The following is a 15625-nucleotide window of genomic DNA, read 5'->3' on the forward strand; positions in this document are numbered from 1 at the left end:
CTATGTATACAAAAGTGTTAAAATGATATGTAAATGTTGTCTAAATGGTATAACATATTGTTCTTTACACTTGGTTCCATCCCCTTTCCAAGCTGTCTATTTTTACAGATTAATATATATATATATATACAATTTGTTTTTATTAAAAAATACTTCTCCTCTGTTTATTGGCTGAAGGCTATGGGGTCAATTTATCAAGCTTCGTACAGAGCTCGATGCCCTGTGTTTCTAAAGACCGCTGTTCAATAACCTGTCCACTTGCTCTGAGACAACAGACAGAAATCAACTCAATCGAATATGATCGTGTTGATTGACACCCCCTGAATCTGCAGGTGGCGGTATTGCACCAGCAGTTCTTGTGATGTTCTTGCGTATGCTGACGGCATTTATCGATGTGCAGCGGACATGATACACTTCATCGTATCATGTCCACTCACACTATAATAAATTAACCCCTATATATCCACATTTCATGTATTTTATTTCTGGCAATATTGTTTACCTTGACAGTGGGCTATATTACAAGTGGATCACTATTGTTTGCACGCAAGCAATGTCAGGTTTTTCAAGGCTCTTTGCGCGCAAGCTAAATTCTGCCTTTATTACAAGTTGAAAGTAAATGCGAACACGAGTGCATTCGTGATTTACGCTAGAATGATTACCGCAACTTCAGAGCTCTGATTAACTGTTACGCAAGTCAAAAAAGTGTCACAAAACACATCAAAAACACATTTACAATTACACTTATAATAACACTACATTTATAAAAATTATTAAAAAAAATTGCAATAAAAAGTGATAAAAGCTCAAAGATATGAGGTCTCAGGTGTTAAAAAAAAAAAAAGCTTCAAAGTGCTGTAACATAAAGATACATACATATACATGTCTAAATATGTATATGTATGTATTTATATATGTTTATATGTGTGTACATATGTTTTTTGTATTTATATGTGTGTATATATATATATATGTATTTACAGACATATATACACATATAAACACATAAATACATATGTACACAAATATATACACACATATATAAGTGCAGTGGAGCCCTTTGCTTTCAAGTAGATGAAAACATGAAAGATCATATTTATGCTATATTCATATTTAATAAAGTGTTCTACTGTGTATGTACTGTAAATATTTCCCATTCCAATGTTCTTCACATAGGGGAGTCTGTTCTATGTATTTATAAATAGATATTCTTCTATATATCTGTATTTATCTATACCTATATATATATATATATATATATATATATATATATATATATATATATATATAATCATGTATATATATCGGTATAAATATATATGTTTTGCAAAAATCCATCAGATATATATTTAAATATCTCTTTAAGAATAAATAGAACATATTCTGCTATTTGCAAAACATTGGATTATGAAATATGCAATATTATCTTCTTGTGTTGCGCTTTTAAATAACTGTGAGCGTGTTTGCGCAACTTGTGTGTGTAAGGGTTTTTCAACTTTTCGGCTCCATTGAAATCTATTGTGTCTATTTATGTAGGTGCGGACAGACATGATCCGCTATAGCGAATCATGTCTGCCGCACATTGATAAATGCCAACAGCATACGCTGTCGGCATTTATCATTGCACCAGCAGTTCTTGTGAACTGCTGGTGCAATACCGCCCCCTGCAGATTCAGGGGGTGTCAATCAACCTGATCGTATTCGATCGTGCTGATTGCTGTCCGCTACCTCAGAGGTGGCGGACGAGTTAAGGAGCAGCGTTCTTAGGACCGCTGCCTTTTAACTTCCGCTTAAGGCGGAACTGAAGCGGAGTGGGTCGGAAGCAACATCCGGTGCATTATAAATCGACCCCCATGAGGGAATTCAATTTTGCATTTGCAACTTCTCAAAGTCTATTTGTTACCGCGACTTTGCGAACGCAAGAGTGGAAACTTTTCCCTTTCAACTTGCAATAGAAGCGCGAATCACAGAGTGCAAAAAAAAATAATTCTAGCGGTTTTAGCGCACGAACATGAGCACAAACTACTGCTCCACTTGTAACCTAGCCTTATGTTTTTGTATCCTCCAATAACCCCAAAGGGGCGGTGATTGGATTAAATAAAGTGATTAATAACAGAGAAGAATTGAATAACTAAAGTCGACCAGGAAGACATCAAAATATATTTACAAAGTTACTGAAACTACTTTTAAATTTATTGTCCATTTTAAAATATTCAGCCACTATCAGCCTAGCTTAGTGATTAGAGTTTCCATAACAATTATCGATGTAACAAAATAATAAGGTCTAATTATACTGTCTAATGCTGCAATGTCAGCACGATAAAGCCCTCTTAAAACATGTTTTTTATAGAAAATCCTGACCAGGTAGTCGTTTTGACCATTATAAAATGTCCTCTATTGTTTTCCAAATGTCATAGTGTCCCTATAACACAGAATGTTTTTTTTTTATTATTATTATTATCATTTATTTGTATAGCGCCGCCAAATTCCGTAGCGCTGATGTACGATTTATACGTATACGGATTCACAATTTCTAACTGTCTTTACTATTTCTACCTTTCCTTTCTTTTCTCAACATACTGATAATTTGCTGGTCAAATCTTGGATCACACACAGGAATGTTTTGGGGTAAATATTAACTTGTATTTTGTAGAAACTGTCAGGCCATTCGGAATGTTGTATTTTATTGTAGGACATTGTTCGCAAACATTTATATTTACGCATTTGTGTTCTTATTATGTCAATGTATTCAACCAAAATACTCATGTGTCCACTTTGCATAAAAATGTGTCACAGAGAACAAACCCTTCTGCTCTTATCATTATACTATTTTCTTCATTTCACTGAGCTTTCCTATTCCAACTACGTCCCTTATTTCACAAGGGGATGCACAATATAATGAAGATTGGTCTGGCAGTTTTCTTATTTGGAATTCTAATGCGTTGAGTTCCACTTCTGTTATCTATGTCTTTGCATTGCTTATTTGTTTGTGGTTTATCTCTTAGGACTAACAAAGGCCGGGACATTAAAACCATTAAATCTTTACGTGTCCTGCGAGTGTTACGGCCACTGAAAACTATTAAACGACTTCCAAAGTTGAAGGTAATGACCAAGAACCAATTTTATAACTATATGCTACAATACTAGAGGGGAAATAATGTTCAGAATACAGCTAAGTTTCAATAGGAACATAGGATAGATTATCTGATATTGAAATAACCCCTTTTTCAGTCAATACGTATTCATTTGTGGTGTGTTCTTAGTTTATGCAATGGATTGATATTGCCACGTCACTGAAAAGCAAAGTGGTTTATTTTAAAAGGGCAGTAAAAATGGCATTAATCACATACACACATACACAAGTACACACCCACGTACATATACACAGCTATCACCTCTATGCTGATGATACCCAGATCTACCTTTCCACCCCTGCACTCTCTCCTTCTGTCAACTCTCACATCAGCGACTGCTATTCTGGCATTTCCTCCTGGATGGCCTCTCACCACCTAAAAATAAATATGTCCAAGACCGAACTACTTCTAATTCCCCCCTCTAGCTCCACTCCAGTCTCTAATTTTTATATCACTGTTGGCGGCACCACTATCTCCCCATCACCCCAAGTCCGCTGCCTCAGAGTCGCGCTTGACTCAAATCTGTCCTTTATTCCCCACATCCAACTGCTCTCTTCATCCTGACGCAACCACCTACGCAATATCTACAAAATTCGCCCATTTCTGAGTGCTGAAACTACCAAACAGCTCATCCACTCCCTGGTAATTTCCCGACTTGACTACTGTAACAACTTACTAACTGGCCTTCCTCTCTCCCGCCTCTCTCCCCTCCAATCTGTCCTAAATGCATCTGCCAGGCTAATCCACCTCTCTCGACGCTCTGTTTCTGCTGCGCCTCTCTGTGAGTCCCTTCACAGGCTCCCCATTCACAACAGAGTTAAATTCAAAATTCTCACCCTGACCTACAAAGCCCTCACCAATGCTGCCCCACCCTACCTGTCCTCACTCATCAACAAATATACTCCTGCCCGTCCCCTAAGATCCAACAACGACCTGCTTCTTGCGTCCTCTACCATCACCTCCTCTTATTCTAGACTACAGGACTTCTCTCGTGCTGCACCAACCCTCTGGAACGCACTTCCTCGAGATGTCAGACTTGCCCCTAACCTCTCCTCCTTTAAACGTTCCCTAAAGACCTTTCTGTTCAGGGAAGCTTATCACCCGACTTATTAACAAACTAACTTCAATTAACTAACAGTTGCCCTCTATCTCCTCACTAATATCATTCTTACCTCTGCAGTCCCCACCTCCTGTTTCCAATCCTCCTACCCATCTAGATTGTAAGTTCCCACGGGAATAGGGCCCTCAATTCCCCCTGTATTTGTCTGTAAAATTTTGTATCTTATCGTATTGTTTCTCCACTGTACTGTTATCCTTGTACCCATGGGCAGCGGTGCGGAATCTGTCGGCGCTTTATAAATAAAGAATAATAATAATACATATACAATCACATACATACACACATACATATTCACACATACATATACATATACACACACGTACATACACACGTACATATACATACATACACAAACTCATATACACATACATATACACACACGTACATATACAATCGCATACAAACACACATACATATTCACACATACATATACACACACGTACATACACACGTACATATACATACATACACAAACTCATATACACATACATATACACACACGTACATATACACACACGTACACACATACACAAACTCATATACACATACTTATACACACAGGTATATACACACGTATATATACAAACATACACAATCACACACAAACACACACAAATACATACACATATACACACCCATACACATACAAAAAAACACATATACACACCCACACACACACAAACTCATATACACACACATATATATACATACACATACATTACATACACATACATATATAAACACACACACATATACATACACACACACCCATACACACACACACACACAAACTCATATACATACACATACATATATAAACACACACAAATATACATACACACACACACACACACCCATACACACACACACACACAAACTCATATACACACACATATATACATAGACATACATATATAAACACACACACATATATACACACACACATATATACACACACACATATATACACACACACACATATACATACACACACACCCACACACACACAAACTCATAAACACACACCCACACACACACAAACTCATATACACACACATATATACATACACATACATATATAAACACACACACATATACATACACACACACACACACCCATACACACACACACACACACACACACAAACTCATATACACACACATATATACATACACATACATATATAAACACACACACATATACACACACATATATACATACACATACATATATAAACACACACACGTATATACACACAAACATATATACACACACACATATATACACACACACACATATACATACACACACACACACACACAAACTCATATACACACACATATATACATACACATACATATATAAACACACACACATATACACACACACACATATATACACACACACATATATACACACACACACATATACATACACACACACCCACACACATACATATATATATACACACACAAACTCATATACACACACATATATACATACACATACATATATAAACACACACACATATACACACACATATATACATACACATACATATATAAACACACACACGTATATACACACAAACATATATACACACACACATATATACACACACACACATATACATACACACACACACAAACTCATATACACACACATATATACATACACATACATATATAAACACACACACATATACACACACATATATACATACACATACATATATAAACACACACACATATACACACACATATATACATACACATACATATATAAACACACACACGTATATACACACAAACATATATACACACACACATATATACACACACACACATATACATACACACACACACACAAACTCATATACACACACATATATACATACACATACATATATAAACACACACACATATACACACACATATATACATACACATACATATATAAACACATACATATATAAACACACACACATACATACACAAATACACACACAAACTAAATCATCTGGACTAGTAGAAATTCTGCTGTTTATATGGACTGTGCAAAGCTTAACTATGCCACAGGAAACAGCACTCTGTCTTCTTTAAAACATTTCTTTATTTAGGTTCATCATATACAAAAATATAAAAAAAAATAGTAGCCCACTTGTAAAAAAACAAAATGTTAAAAACAGACAATAAACCAGAGAATTTGAACAACCCCTAGGCTTGCCCTACCCTATAGCCACCGGAGCAATAAAGCCCACACCCTTTTTATTATCTGACTCCTGCCAACCATAATCTTCCTCAATCAAACAACCACTTGTGCAAGATGCCCAACAAAGCTGCGGCAGCGGCAAAACCATAGAAAGAACTTGTAGAAAAGGAACTTTTCATTGTTCATGTCCAGAAATGATCCATTTACATTAAAGGTAAAAATAAACTTTCATGATTCAGACACAGCAAACAACTTTCCAATTGACTTCTATTATCAAATCTGCTGTTTTTTCTTGGTATCCTTTGTTGGAAAATATACCTAGGTATGCTCAGGAGCAAAAATGCAGTGCTATAAGCTAGCTGCTGATTTGTGGCTGCACATATATGCTTCTTGTCATTGGCTCCCAGTAGTGCATTGCTGCCTCTTAAACAAAGGATATCATTTCACGTGTTAATAAACACAACTGTTTCCTAATTTAATTTAAAAAAAGGTAAAAATGTAGCTTAAAGGGACAGTCAAGTCAAAATTAAACTTTCATTATTCAGATAGAGCATGGAATTTTAAGTTTACAATTTACTTTTATCATCAAATTTGTTTTGTTCTCTTTGTTGAAAGCTAAACCTAGGTAGGCTCATAAACTGATTTGTAAGCCATTCAAGGCCACCTCTTATCTCAGTGCATTTGACAGTTTTTCACAGCTAGACAACGCTAGTTCACGTGTGTCATATAGGTAACGTGCTCACTCCAGTGGAGTTATTTATGAGTCAACACTGATAAAAGAACTGAAATAAGGGGACAGACTGCAGAGGCTTAGATACAAGATAATCACAGAGGTAAAAAGTGTATTAATATAACAGTGTAGGTTATACAAAACTGGGGAATGGGTAATAAAGGAATTATCTATCATTTTCAAGTAGACTGTCCCTTTTAATCCCACTTATAAACTATAACAGTTTCATACCTCCCAACATTCTAGAGGCTTTCTGGAACAAGGAGGTGAGGGTGACTTGTAAGTGTTGAATAACCGGTGTGTACCGGGGTGCATCATGAGTGTCGGGGCTGTGGGTATGCCATGAGCGGGACCGCAGTTGTCATGGGAAGGGTTGGGCGGTGTCAGGGGGTGTTGTGAGTAGAGCAGGGGCAGTCCCTGGAGAACATTTGCAGTGGAAGATGTGGGAGGGACAGGGGGCAGACCCAGCTTGAAACAACATATGCTTACCAGACTTTCTCTAAAAATGTTTTTAAATAAAGTTAAACCAGTAGATTATGCAACTGCTACAAGCCAGAAGCAGCACAAAATTATTTGTATTATTATTTTTTTACTGGGTTCATCAATCTCAAGAGCAAAAGCTTATATACCAATTTACTTCTATTATCAAATGTGATTAATTCCCATGGAATTCTTTGTTGAAGAGATACCTAGGACGGTGTCTGGAACACTACATGGCAGGAAATAGTGCTGCCATCTAGTGCTCTTGCAATTGCATAACATTTTTGGAAACTGCAGCCGTATAGCGCACCAGACACGTGCATACTCCTGAACTTAAGTCCATGCTTTTCAACAAAAGATACAAAAAGAATGAAGATAATTTGATAAAAGAAGTAAACTAGAACATTATTTAAAATTGCATGCTCTATCTAAATCATGAAATAATATTTTGGGGGTTTCACATTCCTTTAACATTTTTTGCTTAAACAACGTAACCAACAACTTGTTATACCAGATTGAACGGGCAGATTAAAAAATAATGTATAACTCACAAGCAAATGGTAATCTAGCCTAGGTCATAAACTAGCCCAGGATGTTTTATACCCCTTTAAAGGGACATAAAACCCCAACATTTTCTGTCATGATTCAGAGACAATTTTAAACAACTTTCCAATTTACTTCTATTATCAAATTTGCTTTGTTTTCTTGTTATACTTTGTTGAAAAACTGGAAGGCAAATTCAGGAATGTGCACATCTCTGCCGTACTAAATAGCATCCGTTTGCAACAATTTTATACATTAGCAATAGCACAAATTTAATAATAGAAGTAAAATGGAAACTTTTTTAAAATTGTATTCTCCATATGAATCATGAAAGAAAAAAATTGGGTTTCATGTCCCTTTAAAGGAACAGTCAACGCCAGAATTTTTATTGTTTAAAAAGATAGATAATCCCTTTATTACCCATTCCCCAGATTTGCACAACCAACACAGTTATATTAATACACTTTTTACCTCTGTGATTACCTTGTATCTAAGCCTCTGCAGACTGCCCCCTGATCACATGACTATTTATTTATTATCTATTGACTTGCATATTAGCCAATTAGTGCAGTGTCTGCCACACTCCACGTGCATGATCACAATGTTATCTTTATGGTTTACATGAACTAGCTCTCTCCTGTTGTGAAAAGCAAAAAAAATAGCATGTGATAAGTGGCTGCCTTCAAGGGCTTAGAAATTATCATGTGAACCTCCTAGGTTTAACTTTCAACTAAGAATACTAAAAGAACAAAGCAAAATTGGTTATAAAAGTAAATTGGAAAGTTGTTTAAAATGACATGCCCTATTTAAAACGTGAAAGGTTTTTTTTGGACTTGACTGTCCCTTTAAATACTTTAAAACACGGCTAATAAAATATATTGGAATAGCTTGTGGACTGGAGTGAAAATCAGGGGTTTAATCTTATATTTGAACTCATTAGTAACCTTAAATTGTTTGAGATGATTTATGAAAGAATCTTAAAATCTCACAGCTTGAAAAAAAATGCCCTATGGAATAGAATGACATTAACAAGTATATTCATCAAAGGTTTCTATCTAACTCTGCTTTGATGCCTCAGATAACTTATTCTACTAAGATTAATCATCAAAGTGTCTAAAGTATCAGAATTTGCAATGAAAAAAAGAATCTGCCTTATTTTTCTCAGTGGAATAAAATGGAGACCGATGATAAATGTATTTAGGGATATTTTTAAACATGAAATCAAATACAAGTCTAATGAATCAAAAGCCAGAGTATTATATTAAACTGAGTATGAGGTGTGATAGTGGAATTTTGCCTTAACGGAACAGTAAACACTTTCAGACTCTTCCATAAAATGGTTAATTATGAGTAGATTAAAAGAAATTTGCAATACTTTATTTATTTAACCCTTCCATGTAAATGTAATCTGGAAAATTTGGATATTTAAAATGCTGAGAATTGGAAGAGCACTTAGCAGACTTCACAAGCCAAACCCTGCTATCTTTCTTTCTATAGTTGGCCTAAGAAGAGATTATCAGATAAGGAACTGTAATACAATACTGGTTTTGTTAACAAAATGATACAGACTAACTGTATCTAGTCCGTGGTTGTGTCTAGTCCAGCAATAATTCAGGATTGACTCCTCCAATTAACTACATTGTGGGTGGAGTTTGAACATTGAAAAACAATTACAGAGAACTAGACGTTAAAGGGACACTGTACCCAAATTTTTTCTTTAGTAATTCAGATTGAGCATGACATTTTAAGCAACTTCCTAATTTACTCCTTTTATCAAATTTTCTTCATTCTCTTGGTATCTTTATTTGAAATGCAAAAATCTAAGTTTAGATGCCGGCCCATTTTTGGTGAACAACCTGGGTTGTCCTTGCTGATTGGTGGATAAATTCATTCACCAATAAAAAAGTGCTGTCCAGAGTACTGAACCCAAAAAAAGCTTAGATGTCTTCTTTTTCAAATAAAGATAGCAAGAGAACAAAGAAAAAACATAATTTATGTAAGAACTTACCTGATAAATTCATTTCTTTCATATTAACAAGAGTCCATGAGCTAGTGACGTATGGGATATACATTCCTACCAGGAGGGGCAAAGTTTCCCAAACCTTAAAATGCCTATAAATACACCCCTCATCACACCCACAAATCAGTTTAACGAATAGCCAAGAAGTGGGGTGATAAGAAAAAAAGTGCGAAGCATATAAAATAAGGAATTGGAATAATTGTGCTTTATACAAAAAAATCATAACCACCACAAAAAAGGGTGGGCCTCATGGACTCTTGTTAATATGAAAGAAATGAATTTATCAGGTAAGTTCTTACATAAATTATGTTTTCTTTCATGTAATTAACAAGAGTCCATGAGCTAGTGACGTATGGGATAATGACTACCCAAGATGTGGATCTTTCCACACAAGAGTCACTAGAGAGGGAGGGATAAAATAAAGACAGCCAATTCCTGCTGAAAATAATCCACACCCAAAATAAAGTTTAACGAAAAACATAAGCAGAAGATTCAAACTGAAACCGCTGCCTGAAGAACTTTTCTACCAAAAACTGCTTCAGAAGAAGAAAATACATCAAAATGGTAGAATTTAGTAAAAGTATGCAAAGAGGACCAAGTTGCTGCTTTGCAGATCTGGTCAACCGAAGCTTCATTCCTAAACGCCCAGGAAGTAGATACTGACCTAGTAGAATGAGCTGTAATTCTCTGAGGCGGAATTTTACCCGACTCAACATAGGCAAGATGAATTAAAGATTTCAACCAAGATGCCAAAGAAATGGCAGAAGCTTTCTGGCCTTTCCTAGAACCGGAAAAGATAACAAATAGACTAGAAGTCTTACGGAAAGATTTCGTAGCTTCAACATAATATTTCAAAGCTCTAACAACATCCAAAGAATGCAACGATTTCTCCTTAGAATTCTTAGGATTAGGACATAATGAAGGAACCACAATTTCTCTACTAATGTTGTTGGAATTCACAACTTTAGGTAAAAATTCAAAAGAAGTTCGCAACACCGCCTTATCCTGATGAAAAATCAGAAAAGGAGACTCACAAGAAAGAGCAGATAATTCAGAAACTCTTCTAGCAGAAGAGATGGCCAAAAGGAACAAAACTTTCCAAGAAAGTAATTTAATGTCCAATGAATGCATAGGTTCAAACGGAGGAGCTTGAAGAGCTCCCAGAACCAAATTCAAACTCCATGGAGGAGAAATTGACTTAATGACAGGTTTTATACGAACCAAAGCTTGTACAAAACAATGAATATCAGGAAGAATAGCAATCTTTCTGTGAAAAAGAACAGAAAGAGCGGAGATTTGTCCTTTCAAAGAACTTGCGGACAAACCCTTATCTAAACCATCCTGAAGAAACTGTAAAATTCTCGGTATTCTAAAAGAATGCCAAGAAAAATGATGAGAAAGACACCAAGAAATATAAGTCTTCCAGACTCTATAATATATCTCTCGAGATACAGATTTACGAGCCTGTAACATAGTATTAATCACGGAGTCAGAGAAACCTCTTTGACCAAGAATCAAGCGTTCAATCTCCATACCTTTAAATTTAAGGATTTCAGATCCGGATGGAAAAAAGGACCTTGCGACAGAAGGTCTGGTCTTAACGGAAGAGTCCATGGTTGGCAAGATGCCATCCGGACAAGATCCGCATACCAAAACCTGTGAGGCCATGCCGGAGCTATTAGCAGAACAAACGAGCATTCCCTCAGAATCTTGGAGATTACTCTTGGAAGAAGAACTAGAGGCGGAAAGATATAGGCAGGATGATACTTCCAAGGAAGTGATAATGCATCCACTGCCTCCGCCTGAGGATCCCGGGATCTGGACAGATACCTGGGAAGTTTCTTGTTTAGATGAGAGGCCATCAGATCTATCTCTGGGAGCCCCCACATTTGAACAATCTGAAGAAATACCTCTGGGTGAAGAGACCATTCGCCCGGATGCAACGTTTGGCGACTGAGATAATCCGCTTCCCAATTGTCTACACCTGGGATATGAACCGCAGAGATTAGACAGGAGCTGGATTCCGCCCAAACCAAAATTCGAGATACTTCTTTCATAGCCAGAGGACTGTGAGTCCCTCCTTGATGATTGATGTATGCCACAGTTGTGACATTGTCTGTCTGAAAACAAATGAACGATTCTCTCTTCAGAAGAGGCCAAAACTGAAGAGCTCTGAAAATTGCACGGAGTTCCAAAATATTGATCGGTAATCTCACCTCCTGAGATTCCCAAACTCCTTGTGCCGTCAGAGATCCCCACACAGCTCCCCAACCTGTGAGACTTGCATCTCTTGAAATTACAGTCCAGGTCGGAAGAACAAAAGAAGCCCCCTGAATTAAACGATGGTGATCTGTCCACCACGTTAGAGAGTGTCGAACAATCGGTTTTAAAGATATTAATTGATATATCTTCGTGTAATCCCTGCACCATTGGTTCAGCATACAGAGCTGAAGAGGTCGCATGTGAAAACGAGCAAAGGGGATCGCGTCCGATGCAGCAGTCATAAGAACTAGAATTTCCATGCATAAGGCTACCGAAGGGAATGATTGAGACTGAAGGTTTCGACAAGCTGTAATCAATTTTAGACGTCTCTTGTCTGTTAAAGACAGAGTCATGGACACTGAATCTATCTGGAAACCCAGAAAGGTTACCCTTGTTTGAGGAATCAAAGAACTTTTTGGTAAATTGATCCTCCAACCATGATCTTGAAGAAACAACACAAGTCGATTCGTATGAGACTCTGCTAAATGTAAAGACTGAGCAAGTACCAAGATATCGTCCAAATAAGGAAATACCACAATACCCTGTTCTCTGATTACAGACAGAAGGGCACCGAGAATCTTTGTGAAAATTCTTGGAGCTGTAGCAAGGCCAAACGGTAGAGCCACAAATTGGTAATGCTTGTCTAGAAAAGAGAATCTCAGGAACTGATAATGATCTGGATGAATCGGAATATGCAGATATGCATCCTGTAAATCTATTGTGGACATATAATTCCCTTGCTGAACAAAAGGCAATATAGTCCTTACAGTTACCATCTTGAACGTTGGTATCCTTACATAACGATTCAATAATTTTAGATCCAGAACTGGTCTGAAGGAATTCTCCTTCTTTGGTACAATGAAGAGATTTGAATAAAACCCCATCCCCTGTTCCGGAACTGGAACTGGCATAATTACTCCAGCCAACTCTAGATCTGAAACACAATTCAGAAATGCTTGAGCTTTCACTGGATTTACTGGGACACGGGAAAGAAAAAATCTCTTTGCAGGAGGTCTCATCTTGAAACCAATTCTGTACCCTTCTGAAACAATGTTCTGAATCCAAAGATTGTGAACAGAATTGATCCAAATTTCTTTGAAAAAACGTAACCTGCCCCCTACCAGCTGAACTGGAATGAGGGCCGTACCTTCATGTGAACTTAGAAGCAGGCTTTGCCTTTCTAGCAGGCTTGGATTTATTCCAGACTGGAGATGGTTTCCAAACTGAAACTGCTCCTGAGGACGAAGGATCAGGCTTTTGTTCTTTGTTGAAACGAAAGGAACGAAAACGATTGTTAGCCCTGTTTTTACCTTTAGATTTTTTATCCTGTGGTAAAAAAGTTCCTTTCCCACCAGTAACAGTTGAAATAATAGAATCCAACTGAGAACCAAATAATTTGTTTCCCTGGAAAGAAATGGAAAGTAGAGTTGATTTAGAAGCCATATCAGCATTCCAAGTCTTAAGCCATAAAGCTCTTCTGGCTAAGATAGCCAGAGACATAAACCTAACATCAACTCTAATAATATCAAAAATGGCATCACAGATAAAATTATTAGCATGCTGGAGAAGAATAATAATATCATGAGAATCACGATTTGTTACTTGTTGCGCTAGAGTTTCCAACCAAAAAGTTGAAGCTGCAGCAACATCAGCCAATGATATAGCAGGTCTAAGAAGATTACCTGAACACAGATAAGCTTTTCTTAGAAAAGATTCAATTTTTCTATCTAAAGGATCCTTAAACGAGGTACCATCTGACGTAGGAATGGTAGTACGTTTAGCAAGGGTAGAAATAGCCCCATCAACTTTAGGGATTTTGTCCCAAAATTCTAACCTGTCAGGCGGAACAGGATATAATTGCTTAAAACGTTTAGAAGGAGTAAATGAATTACCCAATTTATCCCATTCTTTGGAAATTACTGCAGAAATAGCATTAGGAACAGGAAAAACTTCTGGAATAACCGCAGGAGCTTTAAAAACCTTATCCAAACGTATAGAATTAGTATCAAGAGGACTAGAATCCTCTATTTCTAAAGCAATTAGTACTTCTTTAAGTAAAGAGCGAATAAATTCCATCTTAAATAAATATGAAGATTTATCAGCATCAATCTCTGAGATAGAATCCTCTGAACCAGAAGAGTCCAAAGAATCAGAATGATGGTGTTCATTTAAAAATTCATCTGTAGAGAGAGAAGATTTAAAAGACTTTTTACGTTTACTAGAAGGAGAAATAACAGACAAAGCCTTCTTTATAGATTCAGAAACAAAATCTCTTATGTTATCAGGAACATTCTGCACCTTAGATGTTGAGGGAACTGCAACAGGCAATGGTACATTACTAAAGGAAATATTATCTGCTTTAACAAGTTTGTCATGACAATTATTACAAACAACAGCTGGAGGAATAGCTACCAAAAGTTTACAGCAGATACACTTAGCTTTGGTAGATCCAGCAGGCAGTGATTTTCCTGTAGTATCTTCTGGCTCAGATGCAACGTGAGACATCTTGCAATATGTAAGAGAAAAAACAACATATAAAGCAAAATAGATCAAATTCCTTATAAGACAGTTTCAGGAATGGGAAAGAATGCCAAATATCAAGCTTCTAGCAACCAGAAGCAAATGAAAAATGAGACTGAAATAATGTGGAGACAAAAGCGACGCCCATATTTTTTAGCGCCAAATAAGACGCCCACATTATTTGGCGCCTAAATGCTTTTGGCGCCAAAAATGACGCCACATCCGGAACGCCGACATTTTTGGCGCAAAATAACGTCAAAAAACGACGCAACTTCCGGCGACACGTATGACGCCGGAAACGGAAAAGAATTTTTGCGCCAAAAAAGTCCGCGCCAAGAATGACGCAATAAAATGAAGCATTTTCAGCCCCCGCGAGCCTAACAGCCCACAGGGAAAAAAGTCAAATTTTTGAGGTAAGAAAAATATGATAATTCAATGCATAATCCCAAATATGAAACTGACTGTCTGAAAATAAGGAAAGTTGAACATTCTGAGTCAAGGCAAATAAATGTTTGAATACATATATTTAGAACTTTATAAATAAAGTGCCCAACCATAGCTTAGAGTGTCACAGAAAATAAGACTTACTTACCCCAGGACACTC

The 15625-nt window shown here is 36.7% G+C and overlaps 1 protein-coding gene across 1 annotated transcript in view; it reads left to right on the forward strand.

Moving 5' to 3' along the window:
* CACNA1E (calcium voltage-gated channel subunit alpha1 E) overlaps positions 1 to 15625 on the forward strand; it is a 519663-nt gene that overhangs the window by 425172 nt on the left and 78866 nt on the right. The window contains exons 25-26 of the mRNA XM_053693950.1: positions 2617 to 2628; positions 3006 to 3102. Of these exons, the coding sequence (XP_053549925.1) occupies positions 2617 to 2628; positions 3006 to 3102 (109 nt within the window). The remainder of the gene's footprint in view (positions 1 to 2616; positions 2629 to 3005; positions 3103 to 15625) is intronic.

This window comes from Bombina bombina, chromosome 10 (assembly GCF_027579735.1).
Source record: "Bombina bombina isolate aBomBom1 chromosome 10, aBomBom1.pri, whole genome shotgun sequence".
Classification (NCBI taxonomy): domain Eukaryota; kingdom Metazoa; phylum Chordata; class Amphibia; order Anura; family Bombinatoridae; genus Bombina; species Bombina bombina.